Source organism: Camelus dromedarius, chromosome 21 (assembly GCF_036321535.1).
Source record: "Camelus dromedarius isolate mCamDro1 chromosome 21, mCamDro1.pat, whole genome shotgun sequence".
NCBI classification, from domain to species: Eukaryota; Metazoa; Chordata; class Mammalia; order Artiodactyla; family Camelidae; genus Camelus; species Camelus dromedarius.
The window spans coordinates 11,195,459-11,218,646 of NC_087456.1; the positions used below are offsets into that span (position 1 = coordinate 11,195,459).

General features: G+C 44.3%; 1 protein-coding gene across 2 annotated transcripts in view; it reads left to right on the forward strand.

Moving 5' to 3' along the window:
* HHAT (hedgehog acyltransferase) overlaps positions 1-23,188 on the forward strand; it is a 282,454-nt gene that overhangs the window by 214,158 nt on the left and 45,108 nt on the right. For both annotated transcript variants that reach the window (XM_031438630.2, XM_010992144.3), the window contains exon 11: positions 16,778-16,922. In XM_031438630.2, the coding sequence (XP_031294490.1) occupies positions 16,778-16,922 (145 nt within the window). The remainder of the gene's footprint in view (positions 1-16,777; positions 16,923-23,188) is intronic.

Consider the following 23,188-nt stretch of genomic DNA (forward strand, 5'->3'; position numbering starts at 1 on the left):
ATGATATTTTGGAGCCATATAAATGTTTGAGACTTTCTAAAGAGAGAGAGAGAGAGAGGGCAGAAAGAGAAGGAAAGGCAGCTGACTGCCCAGGAATGAACCTGCGGACACCAAGATTGAGACGTTAGATGGGGAAGGAGGGGCCAAGAAGTGGGAGGACAATCTAGAGGGTGATTTCACAGAAACCAAGAGAAAGAGGGTGTTTCATGGAGGGAGTGGTGAGTGCTGTCAATGCTCTTAGGGGGCCAAGTAAGGTGAGGTTGAAGGATGGTTCTGTCTCCATGTCACAGTGCTCACAGCGGGAGAAAGGAGCTGTGAGTTACCATTCCCGTCCCCAGGAGTGTGTGATTTGGTTGGAGAGGCAAGATGTGTGCCAACCAGTTGAGGACCAGTGTAAGGCATGATGTGCAGGGAGACCAGGATGTGTCCGAGAGGCAGCTGATTGCATGAGAGGAGGTGGTCACTGTGAGCTAAGCTTTTAGGAATGATTTATTTAAGAACTGGCACTTGAGTAGGACTCTGCAGAATTAAAAGGGGGATTTGGATAGATCTGAGAGAGAAGACAGGCCCGGGCTAGGTGACCAGCACACACACAGCCTGAAGTCAGGAGTGGGCATGGCATGTTCAGGGGAGGAGGCGGACTTGACAGTCAAGGGGCCATCACTGGGAAGAATGGAGGAAGGAGAGGTTGGAGAGGCCAAACGGTCCCCTACATAAAGAGATTTGAATGCCGGGCTTAGAAATAGAGACATGTAAGCCACTTAACCAAATGGGAGAGTGTTAAATTAACATATTAATCCCACACATCAAATTAGCCTGTTATGCCAGCTTTGTAGCCCTCACCAGGGCCTCTCAGTCTGGGAAAAGCAATGCCCATAGTTACGAACAGTGTGTTCCTTGGTGGATGGCGACCTGTTGGCGCCCCCTCCGTTGTCTCCCGCTCCGAGGCGTCATTAACAGTGCAGGAAACACTGGGCAATTCACTGGTTATATATTTTCTTCTCTGTGGGAATCTGAACCCGTGCCTTAACCCCCCTTGCTCTGAGAGGTAGACTTCTGCAAATAATTCTACCTTTTTAGTTCAAATATGTTCAGAATGGCAAAAACATTTTCAAAGCTTCTTTTTAACTTTCCATTACTGAGTCCGCTCTCTGACAGAGAGAAGGCTTTGAAATAGAGTCAGTTTTCAGTTAATCAGACCCCTGGGTCTGGCCAGCTCTGGGCTTCTGCTGCCTTTCCGGTCCCCCTCAGTTTCGGCTTGAGCGAGGCAGAGGTGGCTCTCTCATCGTCACTGTTGCCACGGCACCCTTGTCTGCTCTGCTGTCTTAAGTGCACAGCACAAACCCTCTCGCGGGGGACTGTAACCTTGGGAAGGAGTACTGAGCCAGAGAGGAGATCAGGGCTTGAATGTAAATGGTTGAAATGGGCTTTTCCAGGTGGCCTGTGGGGTTAGATTCTTTACCTGGGAGACCCTGACTTCTGCTTCTCTGGCACAGAGAAGTGATGGTTACTCTAATCACAGTCCAGTGCCCAGCAGTTTTCTATAGATGAACTTAGGGTGAAGCAGAATCTTATGTACATGCTGAAGCTTTGGATGTGTGTTTCCAAATCTAGGTCTCTCTTCCTCCCAGAAAAATCCGAATTACCCACTGAAGGTAGTGGAGCCGAGAGTTTTCCTATTATCAATGGAAGGGTGAAATCACCCCTTCTTCCCAAGATAATTTGCACGTACTTAGTGCAGTATATTTTTACAACATGTGTTTGTTTGGAATGTGTATTTATCACATATAACTTGTATTGTGTGTGTGTGCTGTGACTGTGTAGCATGTATATGTAGTGCATTTGTATACATGTGTATGCATGTGTGTGTGTGTGTGTGTGTGTGTGTGTGTGTGTATGTGTATTCATTTTTCACAGCTCTGGGAAGTCAGAAATGTGCAGGACTTCTAAAACATCTCACATTCCTCCCAACCGCTAGAAATAAATGCTGCTTAAAAAAGTGTATCGAGCAGCTGCTGGCCTTGTTTGAGACGAGCTGGGTTGGAATCAAAGTACTTGTGTTTACCAACGTGTATTGAAACACACAGTTGAAGGTGGTTCTTGCTTTTTCCTCTGGTGTCAACCCTGTAATCCACCCAGTAGGCCAGAGTAGGTGTTGGATTGGCCACTGTGTATCCCCTGAAGGGTGACAGGACAGAGTATGATATAAAAGGTGCAGGACATCTGTCATGCCAGCTATGCAGCCATTGAAAGTGATGCTGTCAATATAATTTCACTGTGAGGAAAGATGCAAATGAAGAATAAAGATGACAAGTATAATAAAAATGCATTTTTCTTTAAAAAATACACAGAAAGAGGGGAGAGTATAGCTCAGTGGTAGAGTGCATGCTTAGCATGTAGGAGGTCCTGGGTTCAATCCCCAGTACCGCCTCTAAAAAAAGTAAATAAATAAATAAACCTAATTACTTCCCGCCCCCTACAAAAAAAAAAAAATGCCAGAAGAGCGTATGGAAGGTTATATACTAAAATGGTGAAATGTTTCTGTGACTCCACACAACCTGTCTGTGGAATAACTTCTGAAAAATGGGTCCAAGAGAAGCGGAAATATTCACAAAAGCATTTTTTTTTTTACCACATTATCTCATGTGATTTTAATAGTAGCTTGGTAGGTGGTTATCATGACACCCGTTTTATAATGGGAGAAACTCAAACCCAGAAAGTTTAAGAAAATATATGTTCATGGTTCAAAAGTCAGATGCTACCCCAAGATTTTACCTAGATACCTAAATGGAAGCGCAGCCTCCATCCCTCCTGCTCCGATGTTCTTATCCCGATCAGCAGCAACTTTCAATTCTCTTAGTCGTTTCTGTCTTTCTAAAGTATATACTATTTATTCATTTGTGAATTCTAAATATGAGCTGCTTTCTACATGAGGTTTTAGCATCTTAGACCTGCCCCTCACTTCTCCCCCTAATGTAGTGATACCTCTATTTTTTGTTAAATCAGAACTCAGTGTTTACATTATCATCACAGTGTTAAGTGTGGTTCCCTGCCAAACCAGTTAATGTACTGTAATTGCATTTCCTTTCTTAGTCAGCTGTTTCCCCTACTCAGATAAAAAATTGCCTTGCTTTTTTTGTTTGACTAATAGTTTACTGTCACCACTCTTTTTCCAACCCCCCTGCCCCCATAAAATTGGAAAATCAGTCAGAGTAGTATTTTATTTTCCACGTGGTCAGATGTATCTGGTAATCTGTCAGCTCTCTTCTTTACCTGGAGAATCTCTCTTGAAGTCCTTCCATCCTCCTTTCCATCTGGATCATTTCTCTTCAGATCTGCTGTAGGACTGTTGTCCTGATACATCCCCTCTCCTCTCTCTTATGCTGAATCCCTGTGTCTTGAACCCCAGATCTCCTTCTTGTTTTATCTCCTTCCCTTGATTTGCTGGAGCACATCCTTTAGAGCTTCCTTAGAAAAGGACCATGGGTAATACATTTTTTTTTGAGACCTAGTAGTTCCAAAATACTATCTTTATTCTACCCTCACATTTCATTATCTGAGCACTGAATGTTAGATTGAAAAGTAATCTGTCCCCCAAATTTTGAAGATGTTATTTGTCTTCTAGTTTTTAGCTTTACTGTTGAGAAATGCCATTTATTTCTTGATTCTTTGTAATCTGTTGAACTTAATGCCGATATTGTTGGTATTCTGAAATGTCAGTGTACCTGTTGTCCCTGAGTTTAGAATCTCCCTGATGCCATTTATTCATGAAAAAAAAAAACCATCATGGGAGTGGAGAAAGGGATCTTTATGTTCATGGTCTATACAATTATTACCTGGGGTTTTAACCAGTCTCTTTGCTTTTTTTCCTTGTGGTTTGCCATTTCCATCTGTATATGTGGTGTCTCTAACACCTGGACCTTCTGGGGATCTGGTGCATGAATGACTTTATTTTTGGCATCTTATTCAGGTATCTCAGCTCTACTGATTCCTCCATCTGCTTTCTGTCTTAGAAAAATGCTTTGACTTTACTCCCTTGCTATCCACTTCTCTTTCACTCCTTGTCTGTGGATTTATATGTTTCCAAATGTTTACTTTTCATTTTAATGGGGTTTGTGAAGGGAGCAGCGATGTCTCATCTACTGTGTTTAACTGGATGTCACTAGCAGAGTTTTCTGTGCTATCATGTGGTGAGTCATTTCAGAATGCTGTACCTGTTTGTCAGTTTGAGATTTTTAAATATCAAGTTCACTTTAAAAGCAGGCCCTGCCCTAGGCTGTTGCTTTTGTGTTGGAACAGGATATAGCTGAGGCCGTAGCTGTCACGTCCAGGGCTTATTTAATAGTCCCAAGGGACCTCAGTGCTGCCTGGAGAGGGGCCCCCAGTACCGTGAGTAAACATGACTTGGGTGATGGGCATCTGGGTTCCATCATCCCACCTCTGTGCCTTGGCTGTTTAGACTCAGGGGAGGTGGCCAGGGTCTAAGGTCATTCAGTGGAAAGATTCCTAGATTTCCTTTTTAAAATTCTTTTTAATTTAGAAAGTCAGTCATGATCATATGATCTTGGGGCGGGGGGAATACAGATAGGGCTCAAGTCCTCTAAGATACCCATCACCCCAAGCAGACACACCTTGTTCACTCTCTTCCCATGAAAGGTGGCTATTGCCATCAGCTTGCTGTGCAGCCTGCCACACCTTTCCTACTTTGTGTGTGTGTGATTTAGAAACATAAAAATATTCTACAATTTCCACTTTTTTCCTCCTCATGGTATGTTTTGAAGATGTTTCTATATTACTGTTATGTAGGTCTGCATAATTGGACAAAATATGAATATATCATAATTTATTTAGCCATTATTCTGTTGTTGAAAATTTGGGTTCCTTCTGATTTGTTGCTTTTGCAAACGCAGCAGCAGTGACAATGCCTGTTTGTGCCTCCTTGTACACATATGTGTTTCTTTAGGGCAGACACCAAGAATAGAATGGAGCAGGAGTTGGCAAACTCTGCATTTGATTGTCTGATTGTGCTGACTGAGTCCTTTGGTGCAGTTTTGAATGATAGAGAAAAAATATTTCTTTCTTGAAGCTAGTGGGAATATTTTCTCTGGGTTTTTGACGTATCTTCTTCATCAACTCAATCAAAGAAGCTTCCTTTATTGGTATCTGTTGAATGATCATATGATTATTATCCTTTAATGATTTAATCTCACAAGTTACATGGATTTCTAGTGTTTTTAGTGTTAAACCATCCTTCCATTCCGGGGATAAATCTTACTCAACTGAGAGTATTCTTTCCATTATTCCTGTGTTTGATTTGCAGCTGTTTAATTTAGATTTTTTTAAGGCAGTATGTAGAACAAAAATTGGCTTCTGGTTTCCTTTTCTTGTTCTGACTTTTTAGGACTTTGGTATCAGAGTTATGCTGGTATCATCAAATGAGTGAAAGCTTCCCCTGGTTTTGTTACTCGTTGAATCAGTTCCTATGAGACAGGAATTATCTGTTCCTTGACTATTTGGTAGAACTTGCTCATTAAGAACATCTGGGCAGTTTTTCTTTGAGCATAGAGCTTTGACTGCTATTTCAGTTCTTCTGAGATTATGCCTTTTTCAGGCTTCCTCCTCTTTCTATGAGAATTTTAGGTAATTTATATTTTCTAGATAATTTATCTTTTTAAATCTAGCTTTCCCAATATATTGCTATATAATCAATCTCCAAAGATTCTGAAATCTGCTGTACATTATTTCCTCTTGTCAATCGCATTTCTTAATTGATCATACCTGCCGAAGTTTATCCATTTTTATTGTTCCTGCAGTTAAAACTTTTAGTTTAAATGAATGAAATTTAAAATAACCTAATGCTGTGTTAATTTTTGCTAATTACTTTTGTTACTGTTTTCTTATTTTATTGCATTGTTGGTGAGCATAGCCTTCGTGGTAAATTTTTAGAATGTATTTATATTCCTTCCCTGGCTTAGTATATGTTCCATTTGATTACGGCCAACGTATATATGAAAATTGCACGTATTTACTGTTTGGCATATCTGTCTGTTAGACAAGACCAAGTAATTCTTTCATTGTGATAAAACATAGTATCAGAAAATTTACCAGTTTCACCATTTTTAGGTGTAAAATTCAGAGGCATTAAATACATTCACATTGTCGTACAACCATCAATCTCTAGAATGTTTGTATCATCCCAAATTGAAACTTTGTACCTATTAAGCAATAACTAATAATCATCTCTTCCCCTAATCCCTGGCAACCACTATTTTACCTTCTTTTTCTATGAGTTTGACTCTTCCAGGTACCACATATAAGTGGAATCATGCCGTATATGTCTTTTTGTGTCTGACTTACAACAGCATAGTGTCTTCATGATTCATCCAGGTTATAGTATCTGTCAGAATTTCCTTCCTTTTTAAGGCTGAGTAATATTCTACATATAGACCACAATTTGTTCATACATTTATCCATCGATGGGCGTTTCAGTGGTTTCTATCTTTTGTCTATTGTGAATCATGCTGCTATGGACATTGGTTTACAAATATCTGTTCTGTCCCTGTTTTCATTTATTTTGAACATATACCTAGAAGTGGATTGCTGGATCATATGATAATTTAAAAAAAATTTTTAAGGAGCTGCCATACTGTTTACCACAATGGCTACACCTTTGTGCTTTCTCACTAGCAGCGCATAAGGGTTCAATTTCTCCACATCCTTGTCAACACTTACTTTGTTTTTTTATTTTAGCCATCTTAGTAGGTGTGAAGGTGTGGTTCTTGTGACTCATTGTGGTTGTGATTTGCATTTCCTTAATGAATAGTAATACTGAGCATCTTTTCATGTGCTTGCTGCCCATTTGTATATATCCTTTGGATAAATATCTATTCAAGTCCTTTACCCATTTTTGAATTGGTTTTTGTTGTTGTTGAGTTGTAGGAGTTCCTTATATGTTCTGGATATTAATCCCTTATTGAGATGTGATTGTAAATATTTTTTATTTACATCTCATTCTATGGGTTGCCTTTTCACTCTGTTGATTGTGTCCTTTGAGGCACAAAAGTTTTTTATTCTGGTGAAGTGCAGTTGATCTATTTTTACTTTCATTGCCTGTGCTTTTGGCGCCTATCCAGGAGGACTGATAGAACAAGTTGCTTTCTCCTGCTGCCGTTAAGAGTCTCTCCTTTAATTTTTCAGTGTATTTATAATGTGTCTTTGTGTGGGTCTCTTTAGATTTATCTGTTTGGGACTGTTTGCACTTCCGAGATCTAGATATGTGTTTCTTTCCCCAGGTTGGGGAAGTTTTTAGCCATTATTTCTTTGCATCAGCACTCTTTACTCTCTTTTCCTGCTGGGGCCCCATGATATGTATATTGGTCTGCTTGATGGCGTCTAAAAGTCCCTTAAGCTACCTTCACTCATTTTTATTCTTTTTTTTCCCCCTTCTCTGACTGGATGAATTCCACTGCCCTGTCTTTGAGTTAGCTGATCTTTTCTTCCACTTGATCTAGTCTGTTGTTGAACTGTTGAATCCCTCCATTGAATTTTTTAGTTCAGTTATTCTTCAGCTCTGTGATTTGTTTGACACTTTAAAAATATTTTTTAATCTCTTTGTTGAAGTTCTCACTTTGTTCATCCATTGCCCTCCCAACCTTGGCAAGCATCTCTAAGGGCATCATGTTGAACTCTCTACCAGGTAAATCACTCGTCTCCATTTCATTAAGATCTGTTTCTGGAGGTTTTTCTCGTTCTTTTGTTTGGAATATATTCCTCTGTTTCTTCATTTTCCTTAATTCTCTGTGTTGGTTTCTGTGCATGCGACAAGACTGTCTCTTCCAGTCCTGACAGTGTGGTTTTGTGTAGAAGAGGAACCTCATCAGTCAGCCTGACCTGACCTCCTACTTGTCTCTCAAAACTTTCTGACTGTCCAAGCTAACTTCTTCATTCTCAGTGGCTCCCAGTATTTGAGGGTGTGCCAAGACCTATGAGTGTTTAATAGGGTAGGACTGCAGACAGCACCTTGATGCAGGCTGATTAGAATCGGACCCTCAGGCAGCAGCTGGGATAGTGTTCAGCTAAGCTCCTTCCAGGGAGAAACAGAAAGAAAGATGCTTTTGCCCATTCTCTCTGTGCTGGGCCTCAGTGCATGGACAGGGATGTGCTCCTATGCCCATTAAGGATTGCTTCTTTGTTTTCTGTAGTCCTGTGGATAGTCCTGTGGGACTCATGACTTGAAGCCCCATTAGCTATCAGAGCCAGGCCATTCAGAGACTATCCCTCAGCCGCAAAAGCTGAAATGCAGGTGTGTCTACAAACTTCCTCCAGAAAGATACTAGTGACTTGGAGTGGACTGGAAGGAAGAGGTGTGGGAAACATCTACCAGCTTCCCTGGTGTTCTGGGAGGATCAGAGCCGGCCACTAGATTCATACCAAGTTGGAAGCCTGACATTCAGGCTGCAGCTTTAAAATTATGTTAATAGACCTCTTTCAGGCAAAAGCTGAAGGTAGGCAATTTTCCTGCTTTCTCTGCCCTGAGCCCTTGTGGGGATAGCTGTGGCCAGAGCTCAGGTGCCAGTTAGGAACTGCTTCTTTGTTTGCTAGTCTTGTGGGTCTTATGGAAGCAAGTACCACTGTTTTTCAGAACTAAGTGTTTGCGGTGGGGGGGTGGGGACTGTACCCTGCAGCGGGAGTCTTGAAAATTGGAATGTTCAATATTGAGTTTGCCCCCTTTGATCCTCAGGAAGAAGCTGGGATTCAGGGATTCCTTCTTCCTGGTGTGGCGCTTATGCTGGGGTGGGATTTATGGTGAGTGTGTTTCTCAGCCTTGCCTACTCGTTTTTATGTAGCTCTTTTCTCATTCATCTGATGTATAGGAGTCACTCAGCCAGTTTCTGGATTTCCTTCACGGGGAATTGCTCCTTGTGTCGCTTGTACATTCAGTGCCTCCATGGTTGGAGAGGAGTTCACCTCTTATGTCACCATCTTGATTGACTTTCCTCTTCTTTTCCAAGATTGTTTTGGGCATTCAGGGGTTCCTTGAGATACCATATTAACTTTAGGATGAATTTTTTTATCTTTGCAAAAAAAAAAAAACTTTGGGATTTTGACAGGGATTTCATTGACTCTATAGATAGCTTTGGGTGGTAATGTCATCTTAGCAATATTAAGTATTCCAGTCCATGAACATCTACAGCGTTTTGTGGTTTTCAGTGTACAAGTATTTTGCCTCCTTCGTTAAGTTTATTCCTAAGTATTTTATTCTTTTTGATATGATTGTTAATGAAATTGTTAATTCCCTTTTCATATTGTTCAGTGTTAATGCACAGAAACACGACTGATTTTTGCATGTTAATTCAGCACAGTTGCAGTATATAAAATTAGTTGTAACTTTTTTGTAGAATCTTCAGTGCTTTCTACATACGAGATCATGTCATTTGTGAACAGAGATAATTTTTCATCCTTTTCAGTTTGGATGCTAGGCCTGTTAATTTTCACTCAGCACTTTTGTATTCTTACTTATGGTCTGTTAGATGTCATTTTCTAAGGAGATTTACTAAACCTCCTACTGTAATTGTGAATTCCAGTTACTTTTTAAAATCCCAGTGTCATTCTAAGTCATGTTATTCTTGAAAATACTGAACTCCTGAAATTGACACTTGGTGATTATCTGTCGACTATTGCTACAAGAACACATACATGAAATATTTGTTGAAAAAAACACTTCTTGGAAACTCTACTTGTATCTGACACTGAAGAGACAAATTTCTTGAAGATTCCAGTCTCAAGGAGGGGGCACTCACTGTTACACAGACGTGAAGTTGTATACTGTTGCAGGGAGTATGAGGACGTTGAGTTAGATAAACCTGTGTGCATCCCTGCTCTGTACCTACAGTGTATATGACCCAGGCCAGTTACTTAATGTCTGCTCTTCCACTTCTTCCTTTGTAAAATGGGAATAATTTACAGTATAGGTACAGCTCCTCACGTAGTGAATTTTTTTACATTAAAAACGGTAGTTATTTAAGATATATAGATTGATGCTATCTGTCTCATAGGTCATAGAAACAGAAAATAGGTGACCACGTCTGCCAGGTGTAGGGTGGCCTATATTTATGAAGTACCGTCTGTGAGCGAGGTAGATGGGGAGCCTGTGCCTGCTCTGGGCAGCACAGTTCGAAGATGGAAAGCCAGAACAGGGGCCCCATTTGGGCTGGTCCAAAGCCGTTGCTCTCCTGAGCTGACACTGAACTGAAAGCTTGAAGAAAGAATAAGGAGGGCACATTCTAAGCAGAGAAAACAGCTTGTACAAAGGCACAGAGATGTAAAAGTGCATGCATGCTGTGTTAGGAGAGTAGTGAGCAGAGCTGTGTCATTGATAAAGAGTGGTAGTGTTACCGAGTCCAAACTCGTTCTGCTTGCTGCATGACATGCCATTAAATCGGGAGACGAGAGGATGGCAGGCTAATGTCTTGGAGAACCATCGTACGCCAGCCAGAATATAGGCTCTTTTTATACAAAAAAACAGGGGAGGGGGGTGTGGTTGGTTGTTGCAAACTTCTTGCTGCAGAAATTCTTTCTTCTTGCAGCCGTCCATGTGGACCAGGTCATGGTGTCCCTGTAAACCTCCAAAAACAAAGGTTATTCTCAACTTTGCAACTTGCCATCTCTATGTAAGTGCAGAAGAGCTAACATCCTTAAAGATCAGAGCCCGGAGAATAGGCTCTCCTGTATATTTGAGGCTAAAGGCAATGTTGTTTTACAAAAGGTGCAGAGCCAGCAAGACTAAGCCTAGAAAACGGCACAGTGGTCAAAACTAAAGGGACAGGTCCAATATGGAGTCAGATTTGTTCTCCTCTATTACAGTAGGAGTTAAGGCTGGAAAATTGAAATACGCTCTGATTGCAGAATGCCTTCCCAGTTTGGATTTTAGTCTGTAATCAATCATGCTTTGCATGATGGAGGGACATAGTCAGTGTGCTTGATGAACTCAAAGGAGAGAGGCCAGAGTACAGCATTTCAGTTAAGAGGCTTCTGGAAAATCTAGAGCAGAGATGTGCAGCCTGGAGGTGGGCGCATGGTAGTGGAACAGTGAGAACATGGGGTGAGACAGTTGCGCCGGCCATTCTGGAACTTTTAGCTGGACCCCAGGCACTTAAAATAATGGCTTAAGTATTCTGATTATACCAAGAGCCAGTTGTTTGCTTGGTTACTTGAAAGTCCTCTGGAGTTCTTTACTATGCTGCGTGGATTTGGATGCTAAGTTATGGCCTATGATGTTTTTAAACTAAGCTGGACACCTGAACAGTGGAGCAGGTAACTGTTGCATTTAAGCAAAACCAGCTTTGCCTTCATCACTATGGGTATCTGATTCTCTCTCAGGAGAATGCATTGCTTCGATCCCAGTAGCAAAGATTGGAAAAATTTAACTTCATTGACCAAGATACTTTTTGAAGCTCCATACACATACAAGAAGGAAAAGAGTGTTGCTTTCTCGAGTGCCTGCGTGTATTTATTTGGCTTGGATACAGGATGCGGATGGAAGAGTGAGGAAGTCAGGAGAGTCCCTAACTTATTTAGGACAGAGGGACAGATGTGAGATGATTATCAAGCGCACACAGAGTCTGCGTGGGCCTTGGGTGATACAGATTGAGGAATAGGCCGCCCCATCCTTCAGGCACTGACCATGCTGGTAGGAACAGAGGAGAGAGAGGGTAACTGGTAAAACAGACTCCTAAATGCAGATGATCCAAGTCCCTTAAGAAGGGAAGCGAGGGGAGCAGTGTCCTGGCAGGTTGGTGCAGGGTTGGGACAGGGGCCGTGGAATGACCTTGGAGTTTGGGTCCTTCTGATCCTGAGTTTCACTCTGGCCACCATTCTCTGTCACAGGAGCTGTAACTGATTCTCTTGTTGTGTTTGGTCTCATCTCTCTGGCCTGTGGGGTGTGCACCCCTCGTTTGCTGTCCCTGGTCTGCCCCAGTCTCCGCATTACTATTTCCTTCTTCGTCCTCTCTTACCCTCTGGTTAGCATTTTTATTAGAAAATGAAACACTTCAGTGATTATTCGGAAGAACTGTGTCCAGCTGCTCAAACCTACCCAGTTTCTTTTTTTAGCTTCTCCCCTACTTAAAAATAAACAGCATCAGGTCCCACTTGCCAAGCCTTTGTCACCATCTCCAGCAGCCATTCCTCCGGCCCATCTGCTCCCCCAGATGCTCCGCCCGTCTCCTCCTCCTGTCTCGGCCCCATGTGCCGTCCCTCTGTGGACGAGTATGAGGCCCACGGAGCACAGCAGCCTGCTGCCCCACTGCACCATCTGCCTCTGCCCCCACGGACATTCTGAGCATCCCTTCTGACCCAGATTCCAAGGGCTGCACCCCCCTCCCAGGCCTCAGCTTGTGTGCCCAGCCGGTCCTTTGATTTCCAGGGACAGGATGTGGATGGGGAAAGATAGAGGCGTCGCCATGGAGATGTGAATAAACACACAGGCAGACACCTGGCAGCAGGAACTGCAGCCTTTTGATGGAAGTTTAGTTCAGCTGACTTTGTTTACGTCCCTTACCTTTGGAGGCAGTGCCTTAGAGGAAAGTTTAGAGCCGCCGCTAAACTGTCGTTATAACATTTCCGCCAGCCAGCTCTCGCTTTTTCCGTCAGAGACGTTGAGCTCACACAGAGGAATTAGAGTTTGGCCGGGCCTGCCCTTCTGGGTGTTCTGAGGGGCCTGAAGTGTGGGCTGTATTGACATGAATGTGGAGGGAGACTGCCCCAACCTGTCACGGAAGTCAGAGTCTGTGCGGGAGAGCTGGTCACCCAGAAGGGGCCAAAGGGATACCTTCTAAGCCTCTCTACCCACCCCCCCCCATTCTTCCTCTCTCCTCCGGGTTTCAGGCCGTAGGGGTGCGGAGGTTGGAACCGGTGGTACGTATTACCTGAACATGGCTGGGGGCACAGGAGGCTCGTCCTCATTCAAATTTGATGCCAGATGGAGGCAGGGGAGAGTGTGAGAGGGGTCTGGCACTGGGGTGCTGTAAGGGAGCCCTTTCCCTACCCTGGGATGCATTTTTCTGGGCCCCAGGGGTAAGGGAGCACATTTTTGGCATTGCTCCTAATGAGAGAGGAAGGGAGGTTCTGTGCCCCTTAGGCTGAGAGAGGTTAGCTCTGCAGTGAATGCAGAAAACATTTCTCCCTTTCTCAAGAGGGTGATATTGACATTCAGTGCAGGACAGTTGTGTCTCACACATTGCAGTATGTTTCTCATCATTGGCCCCTGCCCATCAAATGCCACAGTTCCCTCTTGGCAATTATGTTGTCTCTGGGACAACCAAAAATGTCCAGCAAATTCCCAAACCTCCCTGGGGGACAGTGCCACTCCCAGGTTTTTGCTGCCAGAATATTGGATTGCCACAGACTCGTCTGTCCTCTGGGAAGAGAGTGTGACCAGACCAGAGCTCTCTTCTATCCTGGTACGTTCATGTTAGTGAAAGCGAGCATCTTTGCCTTATCTGATCATGTTGGCCATCCTTATTTTCATACCTGATAATTCTTTCCCCCACTGCTTAGTTTATAATTCCTCAACCCAAATTTTCTTACCAAGAGGGTTTTCAAGCATCTAAGTCACGAGGACAGGTGACTGAGACGTGAGACTTGACCCTACACATGGGCCACCTGGATCCTTGATGTGAAGGCCTGTGGGAGGGGTGCCTGTGATTGCAACAGGGCTTCAGAGGAGACGGTGCAGGAGAAACACAGGGTTTAAAGTGGGGACTTTGGCACTGTGGTCCTAGGGACTGTGAAAGTTGTATTTATTGATGGAGCTGCCTGGGCCAAGGGAATGTACCCTTCCAGCCTTCCCATACGGCCTTTTCCCTCCTGGGAACCCTGAGTATGGTACTTACCTCTACAGCTCCTGTAAGCCAATGACTCAGGCCAGATGGTTCCCAAGATAGAAGGAAGTCCCTGACCTTGAATCTGCCATCTTCTACAGTGTGTCCAGGGACTCTGAAGAGGAAAGATGAGTTGTAGCCAAGACTTACAGCCCCTTTGCTGTCAATTATTACCCTCCTGTAGACTTTCCAGACAGGTCCTCTTTTTGCTTCCTCCTGAGCCGTCATTCTGCCCTCCTACTGATTCACAGTGAAGAGATGCAATGCTCTGTCAAGTTTGCTGCTTGTTGGCGAGGCGAATTTTGTCAGTTCAGAGGGTTGGGCTATTAGTTAAAATTAGGTTTTTGGATTTTCTTTATCATCATCTATTTTGTCTTCCACCCACTCGCCCTGGGGGATAATCCAGAACTGCCTATGAGCGTCTTGATTTCTCTTATTGATTTCAACAGCCTGCGCCTTTAACCTTCTTGCTTATTTTTTAAAAAATAAATTAACTATTTCTAAAGAACGAATTGTAGTCAGTCAATTTCAGATTTTAGATGTCTTCCCTCCTGTCTCTGAGATCAGAGGCTCTTTCGTAATTACTATTATTTTGACTCTTTTTCCCCTAAGCAGAAATAGGAATTTGTTGAATCACATAGCTGGGAGAGATACTGGGGTAATCAAAGAATCAAAGGAAGAGCCGTAGGAACCAGGGCCCCGGTGCTAGAAGGCAGATCCCCGTGCCTCCAGCGCTCTATCTCCCCTGCACCTCCTCCCTTGCTCTGCCCTTGCCCCTCAGCTCTGCCTCCCACCAGAGCCTGACCCTCGGCCCTGCTCCAGGTAACCCAGTACCGCAGCCCTGCTTAGCAACCCAATGCAGGGACTGTTTTCCTTTCTCATTATCTGTTGATTATTTAATCATTGTAAACATTTCCCATAAAAGGAGAACCACTTCGAGCTTTGACCAAGCAATGTGTGCTTTTTTGTAATTGACATTAAAAAGGGAGAGATCAGTGGGGCCTTTGAATTCCCCTAAGAAGATACAAGGTTGGGGAGAAGTGGTGGGGATAGAACCAGAGTGGCGGAATGTCTGACTCCTCAGGCCCCTTAGAAATCAAACGTGTTGTCTCCTGTCCCTGGAGAGAATTTTTGGGGCACATTCATACCAATTAGAACATTTCGTATTCTCTTGATTTATTATTCTGGGTCCCACCGTCCCTTCCCTGCTTCCTCTCACCCCCACCTCTTCAGTCACTGCTAACTGAGTCAGTAATGCTCACAAAGTATCTTCCTCTGTTGTAAAATGCAGAAACTGGCAGATTAATGTCTCCTTATTCTCAGAGGTGACAAGTGCTGAAGTACAAGCCTGCTTCATCCCCACTTCTCTTGTGTCACTGGTTTTTATGCAGTGTAGTTATCTCTTCTCTGGTCTTGTTTGACAGCATCCCCTGTCCATGTTTGTGGCCTCTTAGAGGAAGGCAGAGAGACTAAAGGTCATCTTGTCTGGTGGCCTCTAACCAGGGACATGTTGGCATCACCTGGGAGCTTTCCAAAACAGTCATGTCCAGGCAGACAAGTTAATGCCTGCTACACAGCTTTTTCATGAGAAAGCCACACTCCCACATACAGTGGCAGTAAAGCCATGCTCCAAAGTGATGCTGGAGGAGAGAGCCTTGGATGGGAAGTTCTACGGTAGCAGGTATATCTGAGCATAGAGAACACACCTGCGACTGGCAGGCGAGAAGAGGAGAGGGGGTCAGGAAGTCACTTCTCTGGATTTTCAAAAGACACTGACCAAGGCGTACAGAGTAGCCACAGATGATCCACAGTGGGGTCGCCAGAAATGAGTACATCTCCTCCTGGATACTCACCCTCTAGCTTAGTCCTTTTTAGCCCATTATGAATTTGGGTAATTCAGAATTCTGTCTGTAACTGGAGCACAGCTGAAATCAAGATGCAGGTGGCCCTGGAAACATGGAGGTTTCAGGAAGATAATCAGGAAGGATCTCTAGACCCTCAGCTCCCTCTCTTTTCTGTGTCTTTGGATTTGGCTGAGGTGTTTGTCAGAAACCCTGGGCCCCCTGTGTCTGGCTCACATTCTGAATACGCTGTCCCCAAGGACAATCCCTGTCCCTGTGCTTCTGGAACTCACTCCAGGCACAGCTCTGTGATCTCACTCGGCAGGGTAGCAGAATGATCAATGGTGAGAAAGAAGGGCTTGATTTCCCTTGTGAAATCCCAGAGAAAATATTAAAAGGTCAGGAAGAAGTGTAATGAAAACCTGGGATGCATGAGCAGAATTTTTTGTCATCACTGCTGGAAAACATCCCTCCTGTTCCTGGTATTTCAGGTGCTGTGATAAGCCACCACTCTCTGATGCTGTCAGTGGGGCAGGTACCCTGAGCTCTCATTCCAGGAATGGAGTTGGCTTGTCTGGATTCTCCTGCACTCTTTTAATGGGATTGCTCCTGACAGTGGGTCAGATTTATGCGATGGCTTCCCACGGTCGAGCTCACTGGCCCAGCACATCGCCCTGATCTCGACCTCATTACGTGGAGTTGTGTTTGTCATCATGCAGAGCAGTTTCAACAGTTCTTGTACCTGTAGATTTAAGAGCGGAAAGTGTGCGGAGACATTTCAGCTAAATCCTCACTAGGTTCAGGGTTTGTGTTATACTCGTCAGAGGGGAAGCCCATTTTGGCAGTCGAAGTAGCACGTTGGGAGTGTATCACTTCTTTCCTTAGAACAGAATGAGCATCTTGCAGGAATAGAAGTTCTGAGAGTTGTTTAAATAGCAGCCGACCTCAGGCTCTAGGGGGAGGCATCCTGAGCTGGTAACAGAGACAGGCTGTGTGACGTCTCCGCCCTCTCTTTTCCACCCATGTGATGAGGTTCCTCCTTGCCTTTTCCCACAGGCCCAGCTCCTCTCCCCGCCAGCTCGCCGCCGATTCCACGCTGCCCTGGCGTCTTGTTCCACCTCCATGCTGATCCTGTCCAACCTGGTGTTTCTTGGAGGCAACCATGTTGGGAAAATCTACTGGACTAGGATCTTCATCCAAGGTAAGTTGCTGTCTTCAGCCAGTTTCTTGTTTTCCACATAACGAAGTTGGTGCCACGTATGGGACTGGGGGAGGCATTCATTACTCTGTGCATGGTGTGTGACCTATAAAAGTACCAGCCAGGAACCAGTTCCTGTGTTTAGCTGTGGCTTTAAGTGTTCCTTATTTGATGTATCTTTTACCTACCATATGTGACACCAAACACAAGATGCACTATCGCAACCCTCCCAGATTCTACCGCTCCCTTCTACTAAGCTACCGCTCCAATTTTTTTATTTTTCCTAATCTTCCCTACCGTCTGTAGATCAGGCTTCATTACACTGCAGTGTCTAACCTTGTGCCCTTTGTGACTCTGAAAGTCCTACCAGGAGAATGTCCTGGGAGCCCCGCTGTGCCCTCCTGCTGCTGTGGGCACGGCGCCTGGTTTGCCACACCTCTTTGTTGTGGATGTTTCTGTCTGAACAGTTTTGCTAGCACCGGCAGCCAACCTGATGTTTAACGTACATGTATTTAATGTTGCGTATGTCTCCATGTCCATGGCAGAGTCATGCCCGCGGCGGGTAAAATGCTAGTTGGTGGGAATTATTGCGAAAACCTTGCATTATTAATTGATCATCACTTATTTATGGCCACCGCTTCCTTTGGGCTGGAACTCAGAGTTACATCTCATCCTTTAAATTCAACATCTTGTAACCTGTAATGAAAAAAATTTATGAAAATGAATATATGTATGTATATGCATGACTGGGGCATTATGCTGTACCCCAGAAATTGACACATTGTAACTGACTGTACTTTAATTAAAAAAAAAAAAAAGTCTTGGGAGGATGGGAACTACTCACAGAACACATTACTCAGCCAATTCACTGCTCACAGCCAAGGTCCCCTGTTCTGTTGCCCTGGCCAGTGATGCGGTTTTGTGCTTTTTGGTTTGGGAAGTTTGGCCACGTGGTGATGACATGACTTGGTGTGGTTGGGCTATTGTCTCCACAAAATCTGGGTCCCCGACCAGCCAGCGATACTTTCGCTGCTGTTCTTTTCACACCAGAAATAACCTCAACACAGCTGCATGATCCCAGGGGGCCAGGTCACTAATCTAAACTGTGGCAGGCTTGAGTGAGCCAGGCTCAAAGGGACCATGAGACAGCCCTGCTCTGCTTTCAGCTCGTCACTCCACTACCCCTTTGATCTTGCTCTCTGAGAAATGTTTTAGCTGATGGTTCCTGAAAAGACCTGGTACTTTTTAAGTGGAAGCTGTCCTTTAATAAAGATGGGTGGTAGTGGGGTGCAGAGGAGTTAGAGATAAAAAAAAAACCCCTCCTTGAGGTGAGCGACAGCATTATGTACTTTTCTTGCCTCCTCCCACAGTGCCTTGCATAGCGCAGAGAACACAGTGACTCAGGAAAATGCTGACTAGGGGTTTGGCTGGTCACCTGAGCAAGGAGGCTCTAATCTTGACTTCAGCAAATAAACATACAAGGTGTTTGCTACTTGCAAGGCACTGAGCACAAGGATGGAAACAGAAGCAGACACAAATGTGGGCACCAAACATGCAAACAGAAAGCGGTCAATAATTTCAGATAAGTTCTATGCCAAGTGCATGAGGAATTGCTTGAGGTCAGAGGATGGAGGGCTGACCTTCCCGTGGAAGCTGGACTTCACAGAGGAGGTGATATTTGAATTGGAGTTCTGAGCAATAGGTAGGAACTTGCCAGGTAAAGGAGGCTGGTGTATGGGCATAATGAACACTAGCTGCTATGTCAGGTGATCCCCAGCTCTCAGTAATTTTTCCCCGTAGAAGTTTATTCCTCTCACATTTCAGTGAGGGTCCAGTGGCTTTTTCTAAGCAGTGACTCCAGGACCTAAAATGTTTCTGTTTTGAGCCTTCACTGTCTTGTCCTGGCCTCAGGGAGAAGAGACTAAGAGGGGAGGCACACCAGGTACTAAATACCCCCACCAGAAGTGACACTTGGCATTTCTGCTCACATCCCATTGGCCAGAACTAGTCATGAGACCACCCCAAGTGCAGTGCAGGGAGATGTGGGGAAGTGCCCAGGTATATGGTGCAGCAGAAGAGGGCGTGTGAGGCAGCCGGCTGGAGGTGCCCGAGAGGCAGGTAAAGATGTGAGTCAGTATGGTTACCAAAGGGGAAAGGGCTGGGGGAGGGATAAATTAGGAGTTTGGGATGAAGAGATACACACTACTACATATAAAATAGATAAACAACAAGGACCTACTGTACAGTACAGAGACCTGTACTCAATATCTTATAATAACCTATAATGGAAAAGAATCATATATATATATATATTTATATATATATATATTTAATAATTAATAATATATGGCTTTATTAGTTCTCAGGGAGCCTTTTCCCAGCATCACTGATATCTCTAGAGGTCATGAGTAGCCTGGAGGGTTTGCCTTCAGGTCGGTATCTCCCTGTCTCCAGTTCACTGAATTTAGACGTGTATATACCTGGGTCACTTTGCTGTACACTTGAAACCAACACAATGCTGTAAACCAGCTATACTTCAATACAAATGTGAGTTGGTGTTGGGAAGGAGGGCGGGACTAAATGATGGTGATGTGGTCGACAGGGCATGAAGGTAGTGGGTGAGGCCATGAGAGGGAAGGCAGTTAGCCCAGAAGCACGCACAGGGTGAGAAGGGAACAGGGTGGGAGGTGGAACTAGGGATGCAGGCATTTAAAGGGCCAGAGAAAAGGCAGCAGCTATAAGATGTTCTTTCTGCTTCTCAAAGGCCTGAGATGAAGATCAAAGCAGGATTTGTCTTGCACGCTGTGGAGCTAATAACGTCAGGCACACAGGGGAGGGGGGAGTAAGCATCGGGGCTCTGAAAAGTCTGGTCTGTTTCTGCTATGTGGGTCCTACTATGGTCTACGATTGGACACAGACTGTGTCCTGCCTGGAACCAGGTGCTGGTTCCCGGGGGAGTGATTGAATGTGGAGGGCTCTGGAATTGGTCTCCCTGGGTTCTGAGGCCAGGGAAGCTCAGCTTAGAGGGCATTTTCTATGTCAGAGATTCTTCACATCAGCCTGGTCCCATCTCAGCTGGTCTGTCTCATGGGTCCCCCGAGTCAGGGAAGGTCTCCTGAGGTTTTGGCAGTCGCCCCGTTTGTCCCCTGCTGTGGGTGTTTTGTCCGAGTGACTGAATTCAGAAATCTCTTGGAGGAAAGTGAACCAGGTGGTGCCAAATCCCGCCTGCTTGGGAACTCTGGGCTCCTTCTCGTAACTGAGTCGATTGACCTGATATAAGATTAGTATGAATATTCATGTTTTGGTACAAAAACGTATTAATGAGTTTATAGGATGCTTCCTCAGACTCTGCTGGGGAGTGTGTTATATCAGCTTTCCAAAATTTGAAAAAAAAAAAGTCTGAATTCTGCAACTTCTCTGGCCCCAAAAGTTTCAGATAAGGGATTGCTGAGCTGTGCCTGGGGCTGCTGATGGGTGAGCCAGGACTTCGACATCCTGGTCATCTTTGGCCTCCTCCTTTGGCCACGTGATCAGGACCTGTTGTTCCAAGACCTATCTCTATACACAGAGGAAAATGTGACGAAGTGAGGGAGGAGGCCTGTCTGTAGGGGATGAAGAGCATTTGAGCTCAGTCTCTAGATTTCCAGGTTTAATGGGAAGGTAACTCTTCCCTGGGGGGAATGACTTTTGTCCCTCTGTGCCATGATGGGCTGGGACAGCAGCTGGTGGCACCACTTCAGTGAGTCCTGAAAGAGTAGGGTGGGGGCATACAGGTGTCTGGAGGACGGGGGTTAAGGGGGAGATTACAGATGCTCCACAGTGAATGAGACGTGGAGAAACACATCTTAAAAAACAGCCTTATTAATTCCCAGGGAGCCTTTTCCCAGCGTCACTGATATCTCTAGAGGTCATGATTAGTCTGGAGGATTTGCCTTCAGGTCAGTATCTCCCTGTCTCCAGTTCACTGAATTTAGACATGGATTTGTTTCCTTTAAGCTGCAAAGCTTGTTTTAGTAGCTTGTGTAAAAACCTCTATCCTGGTCTCTACCGGGTTGGTGATCTGAGGCTGTAAAACCAGTCCCTTCCCCTTCTGCTCTGCACATTGCCCTGATGTCCAGAAAAATTCATAATGCCATTTAAGGGATGGAAATACTGCCTGACCCTTTAGGGCTCCAGTACATGTCACACACAAACCATCTTTATCAAATGTTATGTCTGCCGCAGAGGTTTTAGAAGTAATGTTCAATTAATTCAGTGGAGAATAAAGAATCTATTTTTTATTTTGCCTTTAAAAAAGTACCCCCAACTTTTACTATTGAAATTTACTTCAAGTGGCTTGAGGAATGTGAATGTTTAAGTCTGTGTAATTGTATATTTAAAGGAACTTACTTGGGTCTAGGGATCTGAGGAGGCTGTGACTGGGGATTTGGTCCCCATGCCTGCTCTAGGAAGGACCCTGCTGTGTCATGCTTGGGAGAGGCAAACACAGGTTGCTTCTTATATAACTCAATGCTCTGAAAAGCATCTGTGGAAAGAAGAAGCTTCCTCATGTCTGCCTTGAATCCTTGACATTGACATCTAAGTTAATTTCTGTAACAAGCAGTTAATGACTGCTCTGTGACTCAGAAATATCAATGCGTTATAACTCCAGATCTGCGAGGCAATACACCAGCTGTGTCTTAAGCACCCTTGTGGTCTGCAGTCCTGAGATAGTGGGGAGAAAGGGCAGTCAGTGGGGATGAATATGCATTGGGAATCTATCTGGCTTGGGGGGTGCTGAGAGCTGTATAGTGTTGTATGGGAGCAGGGTAGTGTTCCTTCTGAAAAATCCATCTACTTCTGTCAACAGAAAGCATGGACTTCGTTTAAAAAAAAAAAAAGAGAGAGAGGGCATGGGACCTAATCATTTCCCAAGTAGTGGAGCCCTGGATCCTGCATTTAGGGTTTTGCAGTGATTGGAGCTTGATAGAGACGTGGCGTCCATTGACCAGACTCCTGCCTGACTTCTCTCTCTCTCTCTCTCTCTCTCTCACACACACACACACACACACACACACACACACACATTTTTCCTCCTTCTTATTGCCTGATCTAGGTTGGCAAACTCCATCTCAACACTTAGCTCCTGAGTGGCCCTCTGCCAAGGCGAGAAGAATTTGGTTTTTCCCCTCCAGATTTTAATGAGAGAGGAACTAGTAATTTTCTTATGCAGGTCAGAACCTTAACACTCCTCATCTTTGCCTGCTACTTCGAGCCGAGAAAGAAGAAGGCATATTTCCTCCCTGATTACTAGCTTGTCTAGGCAGTTTATCCATCTCCTGACTCAAATGGCTCCAGACAGGCATTTTATTTAAAGCTGAAGTGTATGGGGTATGGCACTGGCAATTCGGGAAGGCTGAGGTTAAATAGAAACGCATTCCCCTCAAATCTTGTTAAAGTCTTAGGACCAAAATTTCATTTTTGATGTGGGAAGACAGAGGGCAGATGTTAGTGACTCAGGGGCCTTTTCTATGATGACTCTGTTTACCATCTTCGCTAGCCCTTACCTTGAAATGGAGTTTTCATTGCTCTGATTGATCCTGCTTCTGCCCCGCGGGATGTCCGCTCTGCAAGTTCTAGAAGACTGTGAGGAGCAAGAGAGTCCCACCCGTTGCACTGGTGCAGAAGACCACCCGTGGGTACAGGTTAGGTGATTGATCCATAGTTGCACATTGGTCCACTTCTGGCCATTCTTGGAAACTGAATTTCACGACTTTCAGATGCCTTGGTTTCATCTTTACTCTATGCCACGTGGTCACCCAGGTGCCCTGGGCATCAGTTGTCCTAAAAGTATTTCAGGCCAAGTCACTAGGGACAGGGCGGGAGAAATAGTGAGTGGGAGTTCTTATCCAGCAGGGCGCCTGGGGTTGTGTTAAAGCTGAGAGAATTTCTAAAATATCTAGAAAGGAGTTTGAATCATTGCGCCTTTAAATCCTACTTTCTGCGAGGTTATGTGAAACTTTTGCCTGTTAACTAGGAGTTTTTATGAGTTCATTTGAAAAGAGTTTTACGGAATCTGGGAACATTTTAAAGTGTCTTTAAATAGACTATTAAGCAAAGACTAGTATAGCTGAGACATAGTTCATCGACTAAAAATAATTTAGATTTTTACTAATTTGAAGTCTCTCCCTCTCATTGGCACCCAGTCTTATATATACAGTGTGATATTCAAAAGCATTCTACAATCAAATCATTATGTTGTACACGTTAAACAAATACAATATTACATG